Source organism: Leptosomus discolor, chromosome 1, assembly GCF_034619465.1.
Source record: "Leptosomus discolor isolate bLepDis1 chromosome 1, bLepDis1.hap2, whole genome shotgun sequence".
NCBI lineage: Eukaryota > Metazoa > Chordata > Aves > Leptosomiformes > Leptosomidae > Leptosomus > Leptosomus discolor.
Window position 1 is genome coordinate 8,789,459 of NC_141391.1, and position 26,649 is coordinate 8,816,107.

The 26,649-nt window shown below is 39.2% G+C and overlaps 1 protein-coding gene across 3 annotated transcripts in view; it reads left to right on the forward strand.

Annotated features, from left to right (window-relative positions):
* The window catches only part of TMEM135 (transmembrane protein 135), a 187,738-nt gene that overhangs the window by 141,450 nt on the left and 19,639 nt on the right, over positions 1-26,649 (forward strand). For 2 of the 3 annotated variants that reach the window (XM_086481703.1, XM_086481705.1), the window contains 2 exons: positions 24,220-24,261; positions 25,773-25,919. In XM_086481703.1, the coding sequence (XP_086337829.1) occupies positions 24,220-24,261; positions 25,773-25,919 (189 nt within the window). Of the gene's footprint in view, positions 1-17,566; positions 17,582-24,219; positions 24,262-25,772; positions 25,920-26,649 lie in introns of all 3 variants that reach the window. The other variant, XM_086481704.1, reaches the window with a different exon arrangement.

Sequence of the window (26,649 nt, forward strand, 5' to 3'; positions counted from 1 at the left end):
TTTTTGAACAGATGTAATTCTACAATGTTTTCTGACTTTTTAAGAACTTTTTACTTCTGATACTGATTATGCTAACAAAAAAAAAGGGCAAGGGAGGGCTATTTTAATTTTCTTTTCCATTAAAGTATTCTCCACTGTAATTTGTTGGAATAATAGGTAAGCACTTTTTTAGATTCATTGTTTCTAAGAACTATTTTAAGTGGAACATTAGCTGAATTATTTTACCTACTATATTAACAGTAGTAATACTTGAGAGTTGGGTTTTTAATCTAATATAATCTCAAATGTTTTCTGGCATGTATGTCTAAGAAACATACAGAAATTACTTAGCTTTCACTGTCAAGTAAGCTGATAATTGATGGTGAATGTGTTCATGACCCTCAGCTTAAGCAAGACTCAGTAATGCAAAATATTCATTGTTTCCTTTACATAATTATGTAGTGAATATTTCTTAAATAATAACCTATAAAATCTCAGGCATTCTCAGATATATACAGGAGAAAAATGCGTTTGCATCATGTAAAATAGTTTCTGTGACCAGATAATTGTCTCCACTTTATACTAGCGGCCAGAATTGCTCCAGGTGGTATGTTAGACATGAAATGGAGCTGTAAGGATAAAACTGAGCCTAAAATTTCATTTGAGGAGAAACAAAGGGAAAGCAGGGCTGTAAACTCTAATCGTTCTGTTGCTGGCGAGGTGGCAGGAGGGAAGTGGAGCTCCTCCGATCCTCAGCCTTGCAATGCTCGCCTGCAAAGATGAGGTCAGGGACCTGCTGAGGGCTCGTGGGAGCCTGGAGCTCCTGGTACTCTGAAGGCTTTGCAAGTTACAGCTTCAGAAAACTGTCTGTAAAGGTCATTAAGGAGATATTCCGTTAGTCCTGAGCCTGCAAAATGCTGATGGCCTCTGCCATACATGAAGGACACAGGATGGGGGTTTTGTCTGGTGCAGAATAACAGCAGATTTCTTTAGCTCATTATAATATTTTTAAAAGATTTTTTCCTTTGTTTTAAAAAGTGATGGCAATGTGCGGTGGTAGAGAGTTATTCGAACTCTCTGGGGGCTGGCAGTTGTAGTTACTGGCATTTGTATAAGAGTTCTCCTGTTTGCCTCTGACCCACGTAAGCTTGGCTGAGGCAGAATTCAGAAAAAATGCTCAAGGGCTGACTCTCTTGCTACATTTATTTTATTCATCAATTAAATTAAGCTTCTCTGAGGTCAAGGATTTTTAAGAGTAACATTGTGTGCTACAACTAATCTATGGACTGTTTATCTCACAAAAAGTTTAAATTTTTAAAGACCTAAATTAAGACCTAGGAGATTTTTTTTTCCCAAATTAATTTTGTTTTAAACATGTGAAGATGCGCAGCACCAATGTAACTGTACAACTTGAATAAAGTTCAGTGTTTGAAGCGTGAAGATCATCTAGCTGAGCACTGTGCAAACTAAATGCGTGTTCAAATTTTATGTAGATTCTTCCGAGGTTATGAGCATACGTAGAAATTATTGTACTGGAACAGATCAATGATTCGTCTAGTCCTGCTGAGAAGTGCTGGTGAAGCATGCCAGAACGTAAATCAAGGACTTGATCAGGATATCAAGTCTGTCACGCAGTGCTTAACCCAGCTGGGGACTTGGCAAAGGAGTGCAAGTCATGGGTGACTAACCTCCCTCCACCTCCATCTTCCTCCCCCACAGGGGGTCTTGTTCCTTCATTGACTTTAAAAATGTCAGTGCTAGAAGGTGCTTTCAGAAAAGTCCATGATGGAGCAGTGGTCTTCTGGGTTGTGCTTGGCACAGGGAGGCCACTGCTTGTGGGCACTTGCACCATGCTTGCAAAACGGGATTGTGTAGCGAGGAGTATGTGCACTAGAACCAGGTCTGCACTGCAGGTCTTCTGTACCTGACCTGCCCTCCCCAGGAGCAGAGAAGATAGGTCCTTGTTCTCCTACCTGTGCAAAGTCCTGGAGGAGCTGGTATCTGAGGTAAGAAGGAAAAAGGGTGGATTTTAGGAGGGAGAGAACTTGTGTAAAAACTACCACAGAAAGTATAATTTAAAAAAATAATAATTTTGTGTTAAATGATGTCCATATGTATTTCAGTTCTGCTAATTAACAAGCAGTTGCTTCCTTCTCCTTGGGGGAAGATGCTTAAATAGTGACCTCAGAACAGCCGACAACTGTGCTTGCAGGGTGCAGTGTGTCTTTTGAAGGTGCAAACCAAACCTAATAGATCTGCTGTAGCTGCGAGAACTAGTCTTCGGATGTGTAGCCAAGTCTGCCTGTCACGATTGCAGTGAGGCCCCATAATATGTAAACAAGTCTACGCAGGGTTGGTTGTGAATTTAAGAGATGTACGAGTGACCTTCTTCTCTTGAAAAACTGATTAAGGGATGTAGCGCCTATTAAAATGTGACGGGGAGCACGTTGCTGAGTAGTCCACAGCGTCTTGGGGCATGGAAGAGAAGGGATTTCCCTTTCCTTCTGGGAAGCAATTAGGAGGAAACATTAATAATGTATTTGAAAGCCTGGCTGTTGTAGGTTGAGGAAATACAGAGGAAGCCATGTGGAAGTCATCCTGCTGGGGGGTCTGCTGGGTTTCTCTGGCTCTTTCAGGGCTGGGAAATTCTTCAATATTGAAGAAACGGATGTTGTCGGTGGGTGATGATCTGAGTTCGGGTCACGGTGTCCAGAGAGAGACATGTGTTAGGCTCAACTGGAGTCCTACTTGCAACAGCACTTTTCCTGCTCTGGTCTGTGGCAATGGTGTGCTTTGGTGGGTATAGAGTGGTACTGCTGCTGGATGTCTGTTGTTAGAGACCAGGCACATTGTCAAGTGATGTACTGGTTCGTTTGACTTGAAGTTGTTTGGGTTTCAAAGCTGCTTGAAAACTTTTGGGTGAGATAACCTGTTAATGAATGTTTGATGGTGAAAAGATGCAGCACAAGTAGTATATCTGTTGATGTCAGACTTGCAGAAGAAATCAAGTTTTTGATTAATTCTCTCCCCATTGCTCTGCCAATTTTCTTTATTTTTTTCAAACTTGGTGGCTACAACAGTGTTTCTTTAAATATAATGTTTGGCCAGCGTGTGTTGAGTGGCATGGTGTTTGAATGGGTTAATATGAATGCTTACTGCAAAGTTAAAGCTGACATACTGTGGGTATTGGTCTCAGAAAATTAAATACTGTTCTTAGCACAATTACTGTTGAAATATCTCATATTCACATCCGTAATAACAGAAATCCACATGAGTAATAACAGTGTTTCCTTGAATGTTTTGCAAAAGAGGAGGCACATTGTTATGACAGATCACTGTGGTTGTGGTGTATCTGTTTAGAAAAATGTCTCATGTAAGTTGTAAAACTGCTCATGTAATGAGTTTTTAAGCAACAAATAGTGTGATTTTCATACTCACTGTGGATTTAAAATTAAGCTGCTTTGTGAGGCAGTCTAGGGAAAAAAGGGGGTGAAAAATGATTTATGGAAGTCTATATTTCAGAATATAGTGGATTGAATTTAATATGCAACTTCTGAAAATCATATTGTGAGCATATGTTAATAGAAACTTCTCACAAAAACAGATGACGAGATGTGAAAAAGATAAGATTCAGGGAGAGTTTGTTTTTCTTAAGTGTATCTTTTTCACTTTAGCCTCTTAGCAGATGTAATTTCTGTCGAGGGAGATAACTGCAAAACCTCATGTATATTTGTCAAGTGAGAGCCTGACCCCGCAGCCGTGTTTCGATGGTTTTCCGAAGGAGGAGGGGTGTTTGCAACAGCACTGGCTTGTGTTTCTGCCAGCCTCCTTCCTAGGAACCTTTGAACCCCAGAGCCAGTTTTGATCGTATTTGCAAAAGCACAAAGGTCCCAAAGACACAGAAAGTTCTGCTTTTTTTCATGACAATAAGCTGCTGTGTAGACAAGACAGCTGTACTGGTGCTCACAGGCTCCCGGGTGAACTTGGAGCTTTGTAGGCGCTGAAGAGCGCACCAGGGTGTTACACTCATCAAATATGTTTGCTGGGCAACCTGCTACCAAATTGGGCTCAGGGCTTTTGTTTGCTTCTGGAAGAACTTGGTGGTTTAACTGTTAGTGAAAAAAACAAAGCTTATTTAATCTAACTGCTTTTGAGCAACTTTGCTGCTCTCCTGTTGTTTTTCCATAGCTAGAGAAGGTGAATGTGGATGATCAAAATGCCTTAAAACTTGTATAGTCAATAATAAATGGCATTTAGGAGTCTTGGTATTTTTCCTGTCTCTAAAAAGTCATAACTGTTTATGTGTACCCTTCTCAATATAGCTTACTTTTTTTAAAAGCTATTAATGTAAAAGAAGAAAACTTCTGAACTCAAATGGAGAGAAGTTAACTGTGATGCGGTAAGATGCGCTGGCATGTAGGTAAATAGCAATAATTGCTATCTGTATGCAGATACTCAAAATCTAAGTTGTACAGGACATGAAAACATATAGCTGTCTCAGGATGCCAAATTAATTCAAGAATTGACCCAGCCTCTCAGAAAAATAATTCAACTCAATGAAAAACATACAGGAAATGCTACACTAATTTTTATTTCATTGATGAATAAAAAACTTGTTCTCTGCTTGAAATTCAGCCCAATGCTGAAAGCGCACCTAAGGTCACCTTTACCTCTTAAACCCTGCTTGTAATCAGGGGGCTATAAAAGGAGGAGTTTACAGGAGCAGAATGCAGTCTCCCCTGGGCCAGCACAGGGAGCAGTCTTGTTTGCTGTCCTCTGTGATGAAGTGTGATCTTCTTTAAAAGAATGCAATTCGGTCGTGTTTAAATGTAAGAAAAATTTTCTGTGGATATGTTTAGTGGTGGGAGGTACCGTTTATTCAACTCATGAAATGTTTAGTTCAGATTTTGATCATTGAATGAATAAATAATGGTATGGTGCATGGAAATGTCTGGTATCAAATGTTTGGCATACTTTGAAGTAAAAGGTTAATATTGTTAATTCTTAATTTAAATTAATTTGTAACATCATTTCAATATCAATTTTAAAGTTAAAGTACTGTTTGCAACCATGCAACTTCTGTATCAATGGGACAGCAGAAAACCTTTTATACAGACCTCAAAAAAACCCAGGCTGGGCAATGTTAATGTCCAGAAAGAGAATCTGAATCCTCCAGGAGTGCATGTGAGAGAAGATAAAAGATGCCTTTTCTCCGTTGTCTGTTTCTACAGCTTCTTTATACAAAACACCAGCAACTCCTGAGCGCACTTTCTTTTCCTCCTCACGATTTCTTAACATGTGGAAACCTGTCCTGGCAAGCCAGCGTAGGTTTGAGGTGCAGAGTTACTCGGTCTTCTCTTTTGGCACTGAGGCTACAGAGCCTCTTGCGTCTTGATGTGCCTTCCAGGTGAGGAAAGGAGTTCTGCAACCCATGTTACCCATTTGCAAGGCATAGAAGGGTCTGGGGTGTATTCTAGATAAAAGAAAATGATACGGTTTGATCAAGAGAGAGGTAAAATGTGTATGACCAAATCCAAATGCAGAGGGCTCTGTGGAGCCTCTGTGACTTGCGCACACAAATATCCTGAAGCTTCAAGGTGTGTGCTGCATTGTCAGGATTGTACCTACAGGGTTCATGAGTCTCTTAGACATCAGCGTTGCTCGCCTGTGTCAAGAAGCCTCTTAACTCTGAAGTATTTGCACTGAGAACAGGAATACACAACGTTTTGGAGGATTGCCAAATATTTAAATAGTGTAATTGTGTCCCCATTATAAACATTTTAAAAAACCCCAAACCTATGGGAGCTTTTTCTGAAGCAGCTCAGAAAGCCCTGAAGCTATTCATGGTGCAAATTGCTTTTAAGGAACTTTCCTCTGCTCCTTATATGCTAATCTTTCTTGCACATATTTTCTTCTGGCCCGTAGGGATGGAGCATGAATCTGAAAATGAGGAAAGAGTTAATGAAATATTCTAGTAGGCTTTGGCATGAGTAAGACAGACATTGGTTATTTCATCCTTTCAGTTTAGATACTTCTGCCTGTGCTGGCCCTTGAAGAGGACATGTCTCTAGGGGGTTTAGATCTCACCATCAGTAGTAGGATTAGGAATATAGCTAAAATGTAGTCCCTAATGAAGTCCAGAGCTCTGATGTTCTGGACTAGAGGTGCGACTTTTCCCCCCAAAACTTGACTGAATTCCACAGGTCAGCTTTTTGCAAGCACATCATGAAACACACTCATCACTGATTGCCATATAATGTTGTTTTGTAAGATGAAAATGCACGTGGTTTTATGTACTTTGACATATATTTATAAAAGAAATAGTTACACTTACAATTCTGAACGAGTAAATGAGTACAAAAAAGAAAACATCCCAAATCCTCAGACTCCACCCTTTGCTCCATCACAGATAAATCAACAATATAAAATTGTTTTTCTCTAGAACAAAAGTTTCACAGCTGTATTTAAAAGTATGTTGATGAAAAGTGATTCATAAGGTGAAGTAATCATTTTTATACAGTGCGTTTGGCAGATTTCAGCTAAATTACAGCATAAAAGAAATATTATATTTGAGAGGAAACTGTTAGTGATGTGAAATTTGAGAATGAAAACTGACTGTACAAAGACTTATTTATGACTATGCTGCTCCCTGATGGTACCCTGTTTTTCATACCCAGTTGTGGTCAGTATGTGTTTTTCCCATCTTTGTTGTAGATTTAAGCTTTAAATAAATTTCTAATATCCTCCCATTGTGAAATAATTCACATTTGTTTTGTTTAGGCATAATTGGAGGCTATTACATCTAATTTGTCTACTACAAAATGTCTAGTACACAGAGTTCTTACGAGCTAAATACAAAAGTAATTCAACTTACAAAGTTTTGGGCTACCTTAAAGGTTTTTAAATTACATCAATTTTTTCTATTGTATTTTCCTTTGAAAAGGGCATGCGTGATTCACCAGATTACTGTGTATGTAATGCTAGATGACTTAAAACTGTAACAAATAATTACAAGGATTTAATAGAATGGGCTAAACCTCTTTATCCCCCTTTGCATGAGTGACTTGGGAGCAAAAGGTTGTGACCTACAGGGTCAAGAATACTGTGTGGAGTGTTTGAGGGTAGTATATTTATCAGGCAATCCTATTCAGTCTCTGCTTTCCCATTGAAGCTGTCCTGATGCTCTGCAATTAGTAGACACCAGTTACGAGGGATGTTAATGCTCCTTCTGGGTTTTGTTTGTTTTGTTGCTTATATAGTGTACTGATTAGGGCTTTTGAGTGTGGAATTCACTTGCAAGTGATTTATTTTGTATCTCTAGGATGGTTTCCAGCTGTTTGAGGATTTTTTAAATTTTTTTTTCCCTGGGAAATCTTAGTTTCAGATAGCAGCCAGTGTGTCAAACTTTGAGAAGTTACAAACAGTTCTTCTTGATAAATATTTCTGTGTAGAATGAGAAAATTTTCTACCTATCATGAACTTTATTTCTGTTTTTATTATCCTCTTCAGTAATAAATTCCAATCTTTTATTGTTTTAAGCATTAAAAAAAATTCTGATAGCAGATTTATAAGAACCTATTGAGTAAAGTTAGAACTGAGGATGTTACCAAGTCTGCATATTCTAGGAACCCCGTGGGATGTTTTACAAAAGAATGTGCCCTTGCTTAAGCTTCTCATTCAGAAATTAAACCCCTATTGATACATGGAAACAGACTCCTATTCATATGTTCCATATGATTTGTAGCATCCTAATCCTTGCCATGAATCCTTTCCTTATTCTCAGTATTGTAGACTGAAACGCATCGTTTCAAAACATGGCTTCTTCACATTTTTTTTGGAAAACGTCAGCTCTTGGTTGATTACCATTCTAATCGTCTCTTTTCACAAGTGACGTGGGTTTCCTAAATCCTATTGAAGAGCAATTTATTTTTAGTTATTTAAAAACTTGTCTTCTGTGAGTATATATTTAAAATTTACCATGAATCTGCATATTCATACAATTACCTAATTTCATAAACCTTTGATTTCTTCCACCTTTATGATTTTTTTTTTAATTCTTTTTTTTACCTTCAACTGTTAGTATCTCTTGGGTGAAACATGTATAGTACTATTCTTAGTGAATGTTGTATGCTAGTAGACAGTGGAAAATAATGAATAAAATTAAACTTCAGTAAGTAATTGGTAGGCTGAATGACCGTGCAGATGGTACACACTGCCTGGTTCACATACTTAATAATAACTTCTTCAACTCAAGCGTAATTTTGTTGACTTGTGGTTGTCGTACTAATGTAAAGCTATTGCTGCAGTTACTTGCTGGATTACAAGTGAAATTTTGAAACCATAATAATTTTTTCTGCAGTTGGCTTCTGCATGAAGTACATTTTATAACTTTATTATAAACACTCAAAATGGTATAGGTCCAAGAATTGCCATCTGGTATATGAAGTTTGTAAAATTGTTTACATAACATTGATGAGTATATTAAAGTGGTAAAAAAAGGCCAAGAACTGCTCCTAGAACTTGGATTCATCTTCAGTTAATTACTGCAAATTAAAAATTAAGCAGCGTTGTCTAATGTGCTTTCAATGGCTTTGCAGCATCCAGAGCAGTCTGTGAGTCAGCATCAGATGCAGTTAGAAAAAAAGACATGTTCTGGCTTGGGGAGAGATAGATGGAGAAATGTAATCCCCTGAAGAAAACAATCCAAACGTCCTGGATATTACTGTAAACTGAACTGAAATGGAGAGAAAGTGTAGCCTGCTTAACTGGGATGGTTACAAGCACAGCTCATGTCTTCATGCTCAGAGTGCTTGGTCTGTCGGTCCTGGTTGACATAATTTCTTGTGAAATGTTGACTTTGGAAAAAGCGCCTGGCACAAGCAAGTAGAACAGTTAATTCCTATTGGCTTCACATTTTTATCAAACACAGAAGTAGTGGCAGATGTGCTTTCTAGCCCTTCTACAGATGTCCCTCAGTTGCATTTCACAACTAAGGTAGTTGTGTCGCTTCCCTAGGTGTGTGTTGTGGCCTTACGGATTTATTTACCTGGTTGTGCCTCTTTTGTTGACCCATATCTGGGGCGCACTGGGTAATACTTAGAATCATAGAGTCATAGAACTGTTTCAGTTGGAAGAGACCTTCAAGATCATCGAGTCCAACCTTTGTCCTAGCTTTATCAACACCACTAAACCATGTCCCTAAGTACAACTTCTACCCATCTCTTAAACACCTCCAGGGATGGTGACTCCACCATCTCCCTGAGCAGGCTGTTCCAATGCCTGACAACCCTTTCAGTAAAGAAATTCTTCCTAATATCCAGCCTGAACCTCCCCTGGTGCAGCTTAAGGTCATTTCCCCTCGTTCTATCGCTTGTTACTAGGGAGAACAGACCGACCCCCTCCTTGCTACACCTTCCTTTCAGGTAGTTGTAGAGAGCGATCAGGTCTCCCCTCAGCCTTCTCTTCTCCAGGCTGAACAGCCCCGGATCCCTCAGCCGTTCCTCATATGAGACATGCTCCAAATCCTTTACTAGCTTGGCAGCCCGCCTCTGTACCCTCTCCAGCACCTCAGTGTCCTTCTTGTAGAGAGGGGTCCCAAACTGAACACAGTACTCAAGGTGCAGCCTCACCAGTTCCAAGTACAGGGGCACAATCACCTCCCTGCTCCTGCTGGCCACACTGTTCCTGATACAGGCCAGGATGCTGTTGGCCTTCTTGGCCACCTGAGCACACTGCTGGCTCATGTTCAGCCGGCTGTCAGTCAACACCCGCAGGTCCCTCTCTGCCTGGCAGCTCTCCAGCCACTCCTCCCCAGGCCTGTAGCACTGCTGGGGGTTGTTGTGGCCAACATGCAGGACCCAGGACTTGGCCTTATTGGAACTCATGGAATTGGCCTTGGCCCAGCGATCCAGCCTATAAAAGTTCTTAGGGGTACTTTTTCTTCATGTACTCATAGTTGAAGTTAAGGTCCAAAACTGGCCTTCACTTTGGAGTAACAAACACAATCCAACACCTTCTGTTCCCAGACCTGCTGGGATTGCAGCCACATGAAGGTTTGTTTGACACACTGCTTTTATTTGACTTCGTATTTTCAGGCACAAGGTATGTTGATCTTGCTCTCTGAATTTAATATGAGGACAAAATGAATTTTATTCTAGGAGGACAAATGGTTACATTTGTGACTTCAACATTACAAGGGAAAGAAAATTCTAACAAAAATCGTAGAATCACAGAATCATTTTGGTTGGAAAAGACCTTTAAGATCATCAAGTCCAACCATTATCCTAACACTACCAAGAAATGGGTGAATTCAAAGTTAAAATCTTATTTTCTTGCTCTTATTTAGTGTTTCTTTGAGGCTTTTCTCAGCTGGAGGAACCAAGGGCTGACCTGGGTAGAACAGTGCCTTCAGAGTGAGAGTCCCTTCTGGATCCTCATTTCACCAGTGATACTTCTCTGTTATTATGACAAAGAAACCTTCAGAACAGCTCTGGAGGATCTTCACTTTTCCTTCCCCACTTAGTAAAGTTCTGCAGTTGGTTTAAGCTTTGGATATTTGAGAACATGTAAGTGAAGTGTTATTTAATTTTTTCTATCTCTTAAGGTCTTAAAGAAATCATGAGAGATTGTTTAATTTTACCTATACCTTAAGGAAGGATAAAATCTCCAGTAATGGAGAGTCCATGACATCCGTAAAAAATCTTTTCCTATTCTTAGATTTTTTTATCACAAGATTTTTTGAGTGTCTAATCTGAAAGTATCTTCATGCAACGTTGGTCTATTACTTTTTTCTTCTGTCCACCACAAACATTGAAGAAAACAGATTATTCCCTTCGCTTTGTAGCAAACTTATCACATCCTCCCAGCTTCTTCTTTCCTTGCCTCCTTCTACTGTTCTCCCCTCTTCTTTAGACTTAACAACTCTATTTTTTTCAAACTCTCCACCAATAATCTCACTGCTCTAGTAATAATATTCATTAATTATTTATTTAATAATAAATAATCTCACTGCTCTATTCTGGTTTCCCTGCAATGAGTCCACCTTGAAGTGTGATGCATAACAGAATTTATTTCAGCTGATAAACCCGATAAAGCAAGAGAATTGCAGGTTGTGGTCTTTCTTCTACATCTGAGAGCAGCTTTTGCTTTTTGACCCTCCACAATTCTTGTCCTGTATTTGTGTAGTTGATTGTTTCTACATGTGTGTAATGCATATGCAGTCGATGAATAGAAACTTCTTTTTTCTGAGCCAGTCTCTTCCACTCGTAGCCCTTTTCTGCTTGGTATTATCTGCAAATGTAATAGGCGTACAGTTTTTGCTCTGTCACCTCTCTCACTACTGAAATAATTGAGTAGCAAACGTGCAGGAGAGGTCCTTGTGGAGTACCACTTAGTACGTCCTTCCATTTTCTCAGGAAGCTGTTGATAAGTGCTGTCTCACTACTCTTGTCTAACCAGTGTTGTATTTGTTCTAGATAATCTGCCATTAGATTATGCTTCCCTGATCATTTTTAAAAGAAAATGTCATGTGCTTCAGTGTCCAGAGCTTGAATCAAGTCAGTAGTGTATGACACACACTGGTTTTCATCTCTAGTCACAAAATGCTACCCAGTGTTAAAAGGGGGATTTTTTTTTTTAATAAGTGTGTGTTGATTGTTAGACATATCCTCATGATTGTCTTCCAGGTGCTTACAATGTGTGTTTGTGTATGATAGTTTCTCACAGTAGGCATCTTCCTCCTTAGGAAGCCAGTTGAATTGCAGTTTTGTCTAATTCCTCCTTTCCCAGACAGTATAGTATTTATCGTTTAACTTTGTCTTTACTAAAAATAACTTGTCTAAAGCATTGCAAGGTTATGTGAGCTTTTCCACTACTGCAGTCCTATTGGTGGCTCACAGTCAGTCTGTAGTTGTCCTCTAAAAATGAGATGACTTGCTGCCAGGAAGATGAAGATTATGCTACCCGTTTAGTAGTTGACAAAAGCAGATGTGAACACATCACACGTATGCTATTAGTTAGGCCGGTTAACGCATGCTTGTCTTGAATTTAAGGCTGAACAGGATCTTTTTTTACCCAAAATAGTAATGGTTGGGCCTTACCTATTCTAAAACACCATCTTTCTGTGATTTCCCAATGGCATGTTAATTTTGTGTGAGGTAGATCTTTGATGGCGACACAAGAGCCATTGACTAGTTACCTTTTCATGGCACGGTAGTGCCATGCAGTGCTAGCCGAGTTTCCAGGATCACTTTAATCATTGCTTTTATGAGTAGGACCAACTCGCCTGGACGTAGTGAGATGGTGACATAGACAGGAGTGCTGCAGCTTGTGTTCTGAGCCAGCTCTGTAGATAGCTCTGTGTGAGACTGCTTTGATCATGTGAATGTGCCCTCCAAGAGTTGCACTCAGAAGGACTGGCTCGGGGATTGGAATGAGGATTTGTTTAGCAGCAAGACACCCCAGTGCCGTACTCTTGTAGGACACCACACAGCCTTCCTTGATAATGATAAAGAGAAGATCCTCGTCTTTGCCAATAATAACTTCACCTGGACACTAATCCCATACTTCATACGTTGCAAGAAAACAAGAAAAAAGTATGGAAGGAAAAGAAAACATTCTTATATTTGTGGGTTTTATTGTATATATTACTTGGGAGGTTGCAAATGGTTTTTGTCCCCTGTTACTGGAGCAGTGGCAATGACAAAGATGCAGAGTTTGATGATGGCTGTGCTTGATAGAGTGTAGAAGCTGTTGAAAATTAGAGGTTTTCTGACTAAAAATCAAGGATTTTCTGACATTTTTTTCTCTGTGATTTTAGTGATATGTTTGCATATACAAATTGTTTGCATTCAAACTTTTAACTTACAGACCTAAAAGAAGCTTTGGCTTTACCGTAGGTGTTCTGGCATGTGTTCATTTAGATAATGTGAGCCAGTATTTCTGGATGGCTTGTTTCTGTTTTGTCAGTGTCAAATAAGTTTACATTTTTAATACAGAAGTTCTGGCTTCCAAGTGTAGTGTCACATCTTTTCTATCTCAACTAATTGAAGGTAATAGAAGTTTAAAACAATTGAGAAAAGGCGAGAGGAGCTCATCATTCTTTAAAATCTCACGAACTTAGCTGGGGTTAATAATACTCATCTCTAATTTGTGAGCTATTTTGAATGTTTTTCATTCCTTAATAATTTTTTTCAAAGGCAAACAGAGGCTCTGAACACAGTGCCGTTTGCTTTTTCCACGTACATGATCTTATTCCTACTAAAGTGGGATTACTTCTAGCTCCCAAAGTTGCATCAGGATAGCATATCGTTATACTTGTGGATAACTTCCAGAAGGACAGAGAGTAAAGTTGCATCATTTTTATAGATATCGATTTTTATGGGAGTTACTTATACCCGGGTTCAGCCCAAAACTTACCTAAGTGTCTTCACCTATTGTGTTTTGTGGGCTTTTTTCGTGCATTGCTGAGGAGTATTTTGCATTTAAAACTTTCTTGACTTTTATAAGAAATTGGATGGAGGTGAAACAAGGTATAGTTTAAGTGTCCAGAGCCCCGTTCTCAGTATCAGACATCACTGGCAACATTGCCACTGTATTGAAATCTGATAAGTGGATGTTAAATACTTGATTAATCATATGTTTTAGGAAAAGGCACATTAGTTGTATATAGATTTATATTTTGATGAAGCATTCTAGAAACGGGGAGCCATGGAATTACATATTTAGTATGTGGCACTGAAGAACGACAAAATATAATTTGTATACATAGACTGGGTTAGAAAAGTAGCAGAAGTTTTCTAATGTTATTTTTTGGTGATATAGTCACACTATATTGTGGTTTTGAAGTGGGTGCGTTCTCTCAGCTGTCTGGTGTAATTTCTGTGCTCCACAAGGGAAGTACAAAAAATGTTCATCGTCATATCCCTGTGACATATCTTACTTCCCCAGCTTGGAAAGTGGGGCTAATATTTCTTTGGTTAATGTTAATTCTGATTTTTTTTCTTTCTGTTATGTGTGAGTGCAAAGAGTTAGCAAGTGTCCAGAGCTCTCTGTATGGATGAAATGTAATGGAAATTTTGAGCAGCATTTCCAATCTCAAAGTCTGAAAAAGCAACACTCCAACCTCAAAAAGCCCACCACAACGCCTCCCCCAGAAGTTTTTTATCTATTGTGAGATGCCAACATGTATTCATTGGGCTTTTCTGATTTCCTTGATTCAATTCATGTGTCATGCTTTACATCTTGGAGATGCTAGAAATTAGCCTTTGAAAATTAGGTAGTTGAAAATTTCATGAAACCCAGTCAACCGAAGAACTGGGACATTGTGGTGGGGCCCAGACGTGGTGGCACTCTCACTGAACTGGTAGGAATTGGCAGGGCTTTGATACTGGCTCTGCTTAGTAGTTGTAAATGCCCCTGATATGTTTGCAGAGTGAAATAATTGTGAGAGGTTTTATTGGTCTCGTAAACAATGATACCAATAGCCATTAACTTCCCAGCAATAATTTTGAAAGGTTATTTTCATAAATACCATGTTCTTTTACTTGGTTAGTTAATTGCAGAAAGTATTTCATGTTACCTATTTTTTTTTTCTTCATGTTTTTGGGGAGATTTTGTGTTTTATCTGGGTGATTGCATACATTCTTAGTATGGAGTTGTGGGTTTTTTTAAGTTGTTGTAAAAAATCGAAATTGGAAGCATTACAGATGTTCAGAAGCTACATCTATGTGATTATTAGAATAAGAAAACATTAGAATTCCATTGCAGAGTTGACACTTCCCCCCTCTGACTGTGACCTATGGGCTCGGGCTTAATGTTATATCACTCCAAGTTTCATAACCAGTCTCAAATTCTTTTTTTTTTTTTTTTTTTTCTGTGATGCAACTTTCTATTTCAAATACTGCACCTGGATGTGCAGCACTAAAAATATGATCTATTTGAACAACACTGTAGTAATTTCAAATAAAACTATGTTAGAATAAAGTTTGGTCCCTTGCTACAGTATAAGCCAGCAAGGGAGTTACTCAGGAGTGAATTTCTGTGGTAACACTGAAACTTGGTTCTCCAAATAGTGTTTTCCAAGGCTGTGCACAAATACTTTAGTTCACTCTGTGGTTCTTCAAGGACCATTTTGAGATTTTAATGTATTTTCAAGACTTCCTATGATACTTATGAACGTCAGAGGCATGCCTGCAGCACAGCATCATGCTGGAGTTCTGTGTGTAAACTCCGGGTAAGCAGGTAAATCTGCATGGGGCAGTCATCACAAAGAAATATTATGTAGGCAAAAATAAAAGTTTAACTGTCAACAAACTTTGCAACATGGTCACTTAGCTTGAGCGTAGCATTTGACTGATGCTGTCCTAACGCTTGTGGCTCAGCACCTAGCTGTAATAGTCTCAGTGATTTCGGCAACGTTCTGCATTATAGACAGTTAAGAGTATTTTTGAGTAACAGAGTGCAAATCTCACTTCGAGACAATGCATTACAAATAATGGCTGACTGATTTAAAAGGCATATATCATCTTCACTCTGTAACCTAACTCGGCAATGGACTGGACCTATTCAGAATGATTGCTAATTTCTTTAAAATGTTTTGATAGTTTTCATTTCATTGTAAGTTTATTCTGATTATATATGTCAATTTTATTAAACGTCAGAGATATGGGTAATATAATAGAAAAATGTAAATGGATCATGTCCTTGTAATCACATTTTCCCCAAATTGACACAAAGCAAAGAGCAAAACATTTCCCTCAAATCCAATTATGGGATCATTTGGGGAAAGCAAATGTTGTATCTATTTCTCTTGAATGCTTGAATTAATCAATCAATCGCTGTGAGAGAGATTTAGCCTACTGAAATTTTGAATCACCTGCAATTAGCATGAAGTATGTTTACGAAAAACAGTTCCAACAAGCTTGGCATCAGTTTTTTGTTTTGGTTTGGTTTGGTTTTTTTCCTCCCCAGTTGCAGAGAGACAGTAGAAAAAGCCAGAGGAGAATTTGGGAGTAGATAAATTTAGCACAGGTGTCCGTGTAAGATAGAATTGCTGCAGATGCCACCATTATTTAACCTGAGACAAACCTGGTATGAATTTAAGATCCTTTGTTTTTTAATCTCAAAACAGCGTGTTCATTTGGTGACTGACTGTTGTCATTGTTCTAACAGCACTGAAACGACATCAGCACAACCTTGGCCGTGGAGGTGGACGTGGTTTTGTGCGGGCGTCGGGTTACATTTCTCTGTATCCTCATGCCCCCAGAGGCAATTTTATTTCTCATCTTCATGCCTTCATGGTTGGTTTTTTTTCCATTTCCTATTTTTGTTCTGTGCCTGATTTGTAGAGAGTGTTTGGGTTTTGCTGTAGCAGAACCTTCCCGTTTTTTGATAAAACACTTGTAAGGAAAATGTTAAAAGTTGGGTAGTGGAAAAATGACATCACTTTCCAACATTCAACAAACCAATTGAACTAAGCAGATAAATCCTTAACTCCATTGTTTAATCAACTCATTTAATTGGCTTCTTCTATTAGCTGTGTGAGGCAGGGGCTTTGATGAAGCATTTTGGAAGGGAACGTGGCCATCTGACGGACTCAGTTGCTGCTTCTGAGCCCACAGCACAGTGTTGTTACTACACGAAGACATGGAAGGGTGCATCCAGCTAAAATAATACAAAATAATTTTTTCTTTGTTTTTAAGATCTTCTAAGAAAAATTCCATTTACTCAAACACACATGTTTCAGGAAACACTAATCTCTGAAGAAATGAGAGTGTTGTAAATAGCAGGATAATTAACATCATTAAAAATCTGATTTCATTATTTGGCAATAACACACAGAGCTTGATTAGCAATCAGATGTGAAATGTTGATTGGTAACAGCTTTGGTTTACAACCCTGAATCCAGTATTGTAATTTTAACTTCAGTATAAACAGCTTCCTTTTCAATTGCCAGAATTGTCACATTCTTGCCAGAATTGCAGAGTTTTTTTCAAAAATGTGGTTCCCTGGATTTAGGTGAAGGCTTTATGGGGCCATAGTTCACTGTTGACTACACTGCTTGTCATCTCCATTCACCCTTTCTTTCCAAGTATTGTAGACGACTCATTCAATATAGGTCTAGAAAAAAATAATGTATATCCTCCAGTGTGCTTCTTTCACCCTTCTCCAGTGTTGTCCCTGCTTGCCCTTTCTTTGTTCATTTACTTTTTTTTTTAAATATGGTTTTATACTCGCTGCGTGTTAACAGTTACAAAAACGTAGCCTTTTCAAAAGATCATTTTATACTTCAAGCACAGCTAAAAGAAGTGTCATGAGTGCATTCTTTCACTTTTTATTTAAACACACAAAAGTTAAACTGTCAGTCTGATTTGGAAACACAAGCAATGAGACTTCTCGTTACGTTTTGATCCCAGCTGTATTGCACATTTAATAGTTTAATTTTTATAAGAGTTTCCGCTACAACTCTTCTGACTTCAGTTATTTTAAATCTGATTTCTGACATGTCTTCTAAAAGTTACATGTTGTCTGTGGGGTACAAGATTAGATTTATTTGGTTATAGTTACTCTTTATACCTTTTTTTCATAGTCCTGGGTTGAATAGGTAATCCCTGTGAGTAAAGATAGAAAGAAAATAAACGTTTAATCCAGAAAAGGGGATTCAGAGGAGAGAGAATCCAGTTATAAATCCTTTTTTCCCTTAAATTTGCCTCTGGATTTCCTCTGCACAAGTCACAAGTTGTACCTTGTGATCCCATTGGATCTTGTAGGAGGCAGCTCCGAGTGCAGTGGTGACATGTTCTCTGCCTGTAACCATTACTGTTTTTTCTGGGGTTATGTGGTCCAGCATGGTGGGACCTCCTTCCTGACCCTTAGCAAGAGAGGGGAGAAAAGGTTTTTCCATCAGTGTTTCCATCCCGGTCCTGGCAAAATGGAGGGAGAGGAAGGCGGGTGGCTATTCCTACTCCTACATCATCTGGGAGAAGTTGGGATATGGAGACATAGCACAAAGGAAGGGCTTAGGTTTGGCAATGGGGAAATGTTAAAGTTAACAGCAGCTGGTGTATGGAGCAGATTATTTTTGCTGTCAGCATTTCCAGGTTCCTTGATATCTGTAAGAGATAGGTTTCCATCTGGATGGAGGGACGAAAGTGTTTGCATGTCTATACAGGCGACCATAACTTAGTTTTAAATATGGATATTCTTTGAGTTGAGTTTTTTGTGAGATAGGCAGGTTTTAATGTCCTTAATAAGGTACAAATAAAGGTGATTAATTGAAATGACCATAATTATGAAAGAAGAGGCAAAAAAATCTCATTGAATCTTCCATATTGAAGCAACCTAGCCATCTATGAAGGAAACTTTCTGCGTTTTGATCTTCTGTGCTGCTTGTAGCTGTAGATCTAGAAAGGAATTGCCTTTATATTTAGATGCTACTCAATTGCAAGTAGTGGTTTTGATCCAAAGGAATTGCATCTAAATGCCTCTCTGCTTCCAAATAGGGTCCTGCAGTTTTAGATTTGATGCAAGTCAGTGATTGGAAGCTGGGAGAGGGCAGGTTTAGACTAGATACAAGGAAGAAGTTCTTCACCCTGAGGGTAGTGAGACACTGAAACAGTTTGCCTAAGGAGGTTGTGGATGCTCCATGCCTTGAAGTGTTCAAGACCAGGTTGGATGGAGCCTTGAGCAAGCTGGTCTAGTGGGAAGTGCCCCTGCCGTGGCAGGGGGGTTGGAACTAGGTGATCTTTGAGGTCCCTTCCAACCCAAACCATTCTATGATTCTATGATATGATTTCTGATAGGAAAATATATAAGAAGAGTATTCTTTTTTTTTAAGCTGATGTGAAAGTCATCACAGTAGTTCCTAAAGTCAGAAGGCTCTGATATATAACCATATCTACAAAGATTTTTAGGATCCAGTTTCCCATAGATTTGTCTAAATGAGGCCCAAAATGTCTTTCTGCAGGCTCGTCATAAAGCACTGACAGCTCGATGGATTCGGGTGTTAGGATTAGCACAATAATCATGTTGTTCTTTGGTCACTGAGAAGGATCTAGATGCTGTTCAGATAGTTGGAAAGTTCACTGCAACTAAATAATAACAAGTCAAAATGGATTTTGTGGCATGTTCAATTATAATCTTTAGAAATCGTATTTTCCACTTTAAAATGAAAAGTTGTATTCTGCCACTGGGAAAAATAATAGTGGTACACATTTCTTAATAAACTTTGGTTTCAGTTTCCTTCATTTTATCAGATTTGACTGGATTAGCTCTTACTTTATATCCAGAGATATAAAATACTTCATTTTTAGTGTAACTTTTTTCTACAGAGGTACATCAGTGAGGAAGGTCTTACTGGTTTGGAACCCAGAGCCTTTTGGAAAACTAATATTTCCAAAATGTAATTTTATGTTAAAGTCACCACATAAACAAATCAATCTCAAAACAACTAGAACAGGTCTTGAACTAATCCTTCCATTTCTCTGATTCAGAATGATTAAGCATGCATCGCTGAGCCTTGAATTTCTTTATAATCCAGTTTTTTAGCAGTGTTTATTCTGCACTTTCAATTTTGTAGTCACAATCCACTTGATTAGCATGGTGGAAAGTGTCAGACCATGAGAAGGTGTGGAGAAGGTACTGATGGATTTTTATTATTCTATTTTTTTTTAAGAAAAAGAATTTTGAGAATAACATTTAGAAGACAGATTGGGGGGAAATACAAAACAGGAGTTCAACTTGCAGGAATAAAGAGCAAAACAGATGGAAAAGGAAGAAGAGAAATAGATACAGAAGACAAGTCAGAAAAATGACACCTGTTGCTGTTGGCTGTTAACACTGGGGAGAAGACAAGGAAAGGAGGATAGAAAAACAGAAGGGGAAAGGTGTAGTAACTTCTGCAAGTAGCGTAAAACAGAAAATGGATTATTCTCCAGTGTTCAGCACAGCTCACAAAGGGTCGTAGGTAGCCTTTAATTCCTAAGAGTAAGGGATTTAATAATGAGGGATGTAGCTGGCGTGTTCAGACAATCACGTTTCATCACTGTGATCCTCTCTTCTCCATAAAACAAGACACCTTAAATCGGAAACATGGTTCCCCCGGCCAGTCTTTACAGGCAGATGTGCTGCAGTGATATGCCAGCACGTGTCCTGTGCTTGCAGTGTTTCCTCTCCACGTGGCCGTAATGAGAGCTCTGCATATAAGAGTTTCTAATTTACTCTTACCCTGAAGGATAACAGAAGCAATATGGGGATGTTGTTAAACATGGCATATGTTGTTGCTGTGAGCTGCTTTCTCCTTACTAGTTCCATGGGTGAAAAGTGACTTGTTTCCTCAGAGGCTTCTTGTGCAGGATATATCACTTGGTCACAGAGAAAATCTTTAGAAGACTTACGACAAGATGTAGTAATAAAAAAACCCACAACATAATTGCTGGCATCCAGCCTTACAGTTCAGTGTGGCAACTTCTTCCCACAGGATGGAGGGAGAGAGTGTAAAATCATGTACAGCACCTCTTTATGCACACAAACATAAATAATTAGGGTTACTTTGTGACTTGTTGGAAGTATACTTAGTATCAAGTCTTGGCTCTGTTCCACTTTTGCTGTTTTCTTTATGAAAAAATAAATGTGTGTGGCCATAAGTTAAATTTGTGTTATAAATATGCACGATTAAAATCGACCCTATTTGCTCATGTGCCAGAATTGTCCCAGCAGGGGAATTTGGAGAATCCAAATTTATTGCTATGACTCCTTGATTCTTCTGGTCCTCCGGCTCCAGTCGTGGCTCTGGCCAAAACCGAGCTGGAACAGAGCAGATCATTTCTGCTGCGTGATAAGGGACTCTGTGCCCGATGGGGACAGCTGGCAGAGTCGCTGGTGCCGCTGGCTTTGTACCAGGGACAAATTCCCCTCCGATGGGAAAACGTAACCAGATAATGCGCCCTTTAAATTGTTGCTCGCTGGGCAAAAAATGGTGCCGCCCTCCTGCAGGTTGGGATTTGGTCCCTGGGCCGTTCAGAGTGGTGGGAATGGTAGCAGAGGTGAGCTGCGCCAAGTACCGCTAGCGGCATGCAACTCACCCGTTATCTCAGAACTTCCAGGTTGAATAATACCCTAAAAACAGGCTTATAATACACTACTGAGATTTTTCCCAACTCAGGGGTATCTGCAATGCTGGGCTGACAGAATGCGTTTTACTGTGCTCATTGGCAGCTTGAACGGCTTGCGGGGGTCAGCAGCAGAGTGCAGACTTTTTCACCCCCTGAGCAGTGAAGCATTGAGTAAAAGTTATTATTACCAATTAGTGGTGGCATTATTATTACCAATTAGTGGCTGTAGGAAGCAAATCATTAGTCTTAGTTCAGTTATTAGCAGCCAGGTGTTCATGAAATGTGCCATGTGCAGCTAGCATTGTACTTCAGCAGTCACTGTCGAGGCCAGTTGCTGGATTTGTGACGTCTCCCCGGTGTCCCTGCATGGGGTGATGTTGTCATCTGCCTGCAAAAGAAACGGGTTTGGAGTCGGTGTGGAGGGTTTTTTTTGTTGCTGCCAGAGCTGTGTACCAAGTGAGTGAATAAATAAGGCAATTTCGATCTCTAGACCAGGATTCTGAAACCTTTAATACACTGAATTCATGATGTAAAGCCAAAAATTGGATTTCCAGTTTTGTTGTCTGCTTCATTTGTACAAGCAAGATTGCCATGTCAAAGAAGGGAAAGTTACAGTGCAAATTACTATTCATCAAAACTATTGTTTCTCTAGGACTCCTGTTTTTGAAACCCTTAATAAGCAGTATTTCCACATACCCATTAGTTTTGCATAATGACTTCACACAAGACATTTTAGAAAGCAAGCAGGATGAATTAAGTTCTATTTAAGAACGTAAATTGCACTTTTATGCTGTGTTGTAATTTAAAAAGTTAGAAAGTTGATGGGGAAAAATATAGAAGCGCCACTTCCATATTGAACTACACATTGAACTTCGGTGCATTTAGGAATAACTAATAAAATTCCGATACACCACTTATTGCATAGAATTGACTTTAATTGTGTAACTAGACTAGGCATTAGAAATCTTTTTTGTGTTTCTTGGAGTAATGAGGAGGGGGTTGGAGTTCTGTTTTCTCTTTTGGTGATTCAGATGTCTTCTGATTTTCAGCATTAGTGAAGAAAGGATTTGAATGACAACTTCTCTGAGGAGGTTTAAAGCAAACGAGTTGTAGACTGTCATCAGTCGAGTCGGGTCAGTCTGAGCACTAGTTGGGTAGGGACATCTGGTGGTGCAAGAACGGAATAATTGAACAACTGGAAGTGCAGTTTCATTGAAATGATTAAGGCAAAAACATCATTTTGCTCATACTATAATTACTTCTCTGTTTCGATGTTATTCTAGAAACATATGCATGTTTACATTTCAGCTTGTGTATGGTTTTAATTTACTGGAAAAGAAAAGTAGAAACTAAAGACCTGTTCTTGAGCTGGCAGCTTGCAGATGTAATGTGTTGAACACTTAAAGCGCATTCAACTTACAGGCAACTGTAAGTTTAAAACCAGACTCATGATGCTGGACTGTGGTTTTGTGGATGGAGCGGCTATATGTAAACCCTGTGCATCTGGGCTCTGTTTGTAGTTCTGCCAGTGATTTGCTGTGCTCTCTGGGCAAAGCTGATTTCATCTGTTTCAGTCCATCACTCACCAATTGTTTCAGTCCCTCTTTCTGTAAAAATGCTGTGGTACTTCTCAGCTTCTGAATTCCATAGGTGAAGAACCATATAAAGTAAAATGTTTACATGTCTTTGGTTACAAAGTTCTATATCAATTGAAGAGACAGGGAACAATTTTATTTGGATGTGTTTACCTTGAAGCCCTATAGAACCCCTGTAGATTTTAGGTGCAGTCATTTTAAAAGAGAGATTTTCTAGTGCCGTGTGTAACTGTGCCTGATACTTATTTAGCACTGTGCACATAGTGACAGAACCAAGTCCGTGGAAACATGGGTGTTGAAGATTCAACCCTTGGGAAGAGTTTCCCAGGAGCATTTAATGCTGTGATTTCTTACCAGCACTGCACCAGGCGCTTGCCTGCCGGGACAAGCTTTTTGATCTGTGAACAACTTTAATCTCATTATGTACTTCCTGCTGTTCGTGTGTATCCAGCCATCGGTAGCACGTGTTGACCATGGTGCCTTCTGGGAGATGGTGTCACATGTTCTCGGGAGGCTGTGGGCACAGGCTTTCCAGGGACAAATTGGTCTCTGCAGGCAGAAGGCAAAGGGTTGTGTTCATCTGCTCCCGCTTATGAAGGTTTTGTGACTGCTGCCTTGTCTTCTCTTAGAGTAGATGTGCTCTTGAAATGATGGTGTTGGTAAGTTACTAGTTTGTGCAATATGTATTGTGTCGGGAATGCATTTTTAACGTGATGTATTCCCCATGCAATTCTACAAAAAGAAAAGGGAAAAAACCCCAAGTACCTGGTCTTTGCTTTGCTGCCAACATGACACTGACAAATCTTGTAGGAAGAACCTGTAGCAGCTGCAAGCTTAAGCTCCTTTCATTGTATCCTGGGCAGATAAAGGTCAATAACCTAGATCTTTCACAGCCAGCTACAGACTCTTTACTGTGGTCATTATTCACACGAGGAACCTTACAGTCTATAAGGAAGGATATATATAATCAAGCTCAGAATCCAAGCAACCACTATATAATTGAAAAACTGGGGCTTTCAGATTGAGAGTCTCCCTAAAGTACAAGCTGCAGAGATCAGCACTGTGCAGAGTGTAACAGTTTATCTCAAAGTCAGAATAACTATTGCCTGCAGCTCTTTGCAAGAGGGTGGGTATTTTTTCAAGGTCCAACCCTGCTTCCTCTCCTTGCAGTAACATTTATGTTTTGTAAAACTCATCATGACTTCTTTTCCATACAGCAACAGTTCTTTGTCATGTGAAGTCTTCCATTGTCACCCCAGTGGTTCTGTCACCATCCTGTAAAAATTTCTCCACTCTTGGTTTGGATAAAAGAGAGAAGCACTGGCACTTGTATGCTCCACCCTCTGTTTCTGAGATGTCCCAAGGCCATGGTGACAACTGTGAAGTCAGGGATAGCCGGAGTTGTTACATGTGTGCCATTTTCCATTAAAGAGAAGCTAGTGTTCATCCACAGCCCTTCTACGCAATATTTAATCTATAACACTTTATATTGCAGGCAGCCTGTTACAGAAAAAACTGTTGGTTTTATGTTTCAGGTGCAAAGATGGCTTGAAAGGATTTACATACTCTGCACTGAAGTAAGTAGAGTTTCTGTGAGTATGTAGCTTAAAGTGAAGATTTTGAGGAATCGTGCACAGTGGCAGCTGCATTGTATGAAAAGTTTCCTAAGAAAAATCATGCTGTTGTAAAACTTCCCTGACTTTCGGGGTATGCAGCACGTTTTGCAGAAGTCATGATATGCTGGCAAGAGACGCATCTTTTCACATTTGGGACTGTTACTAAAGGAAACACAGATATCCAGTTGCATATTTTTGAAGGAGTGTTAATAATTTCTCTTTCTAAAACTGGGATTCATGATTGCTACCATTCTCCTGGAAGCAAATACCTGCTGTGTTTTGACCTGGAGTTTATTTGCTGCATTTACAAGATGTTAATGAATACAACAGTAGTTCTGTAACCAGCCCCCAAATAAAGCATGGATTTGTGGCATATTTGAGATATCCTCGACAGGCCACTAAACCTGTGTCTGACATCGCGGTCCAGCCTGTCCTAGAATTTACTTTGCAAATGGGGCCCCTTGCTGTTACTGATTTGTTGTAGTTATACAAAGTTCTTCTGTCTCTGTGTCTTGTGTCAGAAGTAAAAAGACACGTTATTCTTATCTTTCCCTTACCTACTCTGCTACCTGTCCTTCACTCAGACAGCCCAGTACGTGGACGATGAAGAGATGAAGTCAAGCAAGATGGGCTTGCTGTTGTTGGTAGTGGGAAATATTTTATACAGTTTATGGCTATGAAGCAGACATGGAATTTGATAGAAGGTGCCAACAGTTAAATAAGTCAGTCTATAGTCCAGAAATATGCACATGAAACACTCCTGTGGCAACACGCGGAAACAGTGCTTTCTAAAATCACCAGTTCACAGTCATATACTGCATGACAAAGTTTTTATACCTTCATCACCCTCAGCAAGACTACCACAGTACAGTGTAACTGGGATTATAGTGCAAAGTGTTCGGAAACATCTTGCCATTGTGCCCTCTCTTGCCCTTGATATGCCGTAATTCTATACCTAAGATGTACTGGTGTATTGACAGTATCAACTTCTGGGTGAAGAAAGAGGGCTGAAGATGAAGCCAAGCAAAACAAAGTTGATGCTTTTGGTAGGAGCGAAAATATTTTGAAGATTTTACAAACAGATATTTTATAAAAATATTGTAGTAATTATCAACCTTTATGTAACCCCATTTTGCTGGAGATAATTGAGATATTTCATGTGCCTTTTTATTTTCTTATTTAGTGCTCCTTTGTATCAGAGAAGGACTTCCCTAGTAATGTTTTTGTTCCTAGTTTTAAAAAATTCCTGACAGCAATTGTGACCAGTATCTGAAGTTTAAATATATGTCTGTAGAGTGATCTTTTCAAAGAGGTACAAGGTTTGGCAGTTGTATAGGATGCATTTTCTTTTGCAGACATGTGGGTAACTTCAAGCTTGTCTTAAAGACTTAGAGACTTATGCTAGACTTTAGGTATTTCTTTGAGTTATTTATATCGTTGTTGTTTTGTTCTGTTTTGTTTTTTTCTTTCAGGTTCATTGTAGGGAAAGAAGAAATACCCACTCATTCATTTTCACCAGAAGCAGCATTTTCAAAAATAGATAGAAAGATAAAGCATTGTGAAAAAGTACCACAGCCAAGGAACATACTGGCTCTAACAAAAAAGCTCGTGGACAAAGTGTAAGTCAAAGAAAACAAAAGAAATAAATAACAAAACAAATCATTCTTTAGCTAATTTTAATGTTTTGTTATGTTGATTTGACAATGTTTTATAATACTTTTGCTTTGCATTTAAGTGTTTTGCATTTCATTTTTACTGCGTAGTTAGCAGTGACAAAAGATGAACTCTAATGAAATGAAAAATTAAGACCCGTATGTCACAGCACTGACTTGCAACGTGTGGTTGTCTAACAAGGGAGGGTAAATTCAATCAATTCTGAGTGGCAGAGTAGTGGTTCCTTTTTCTGCAGTTTTTGGCAAAACTGACTCATGGCATGGTTCTGCTGGTGCTAGTAGTGATATTAAGGAGAGGGAATTGCACAGCAGCAGACTTTTACTTTGGTCACTGTGACCGTAACATCATCTTTTTGGAGACCTACATCTTTGTATTGCATAAAAGAGAGCTGCCCAAGAACAGTAGTGGTAGCACACGGCCTGCCTCCACTGTCAGGAGATAGGAAATTGGAAAGCAAAGAGTGAGTCTAAAACTGTTTTGCACAAAGTTGGATCTAGACATCTGAAGTTAGGTGAGATCGGTTCCATCCTGGTCTACTGGGTCCAATTTATTGTCCTTTGGTAAGAGCTTAAATAGATGACATCAGGTAGCTTTTCAGTCTAATATGTTCAGGTGAGGTACTTCTGCTGTGCTTGGTTTGTCCGCTTCAAGCACATTGGGTACCACAAGGAGTCA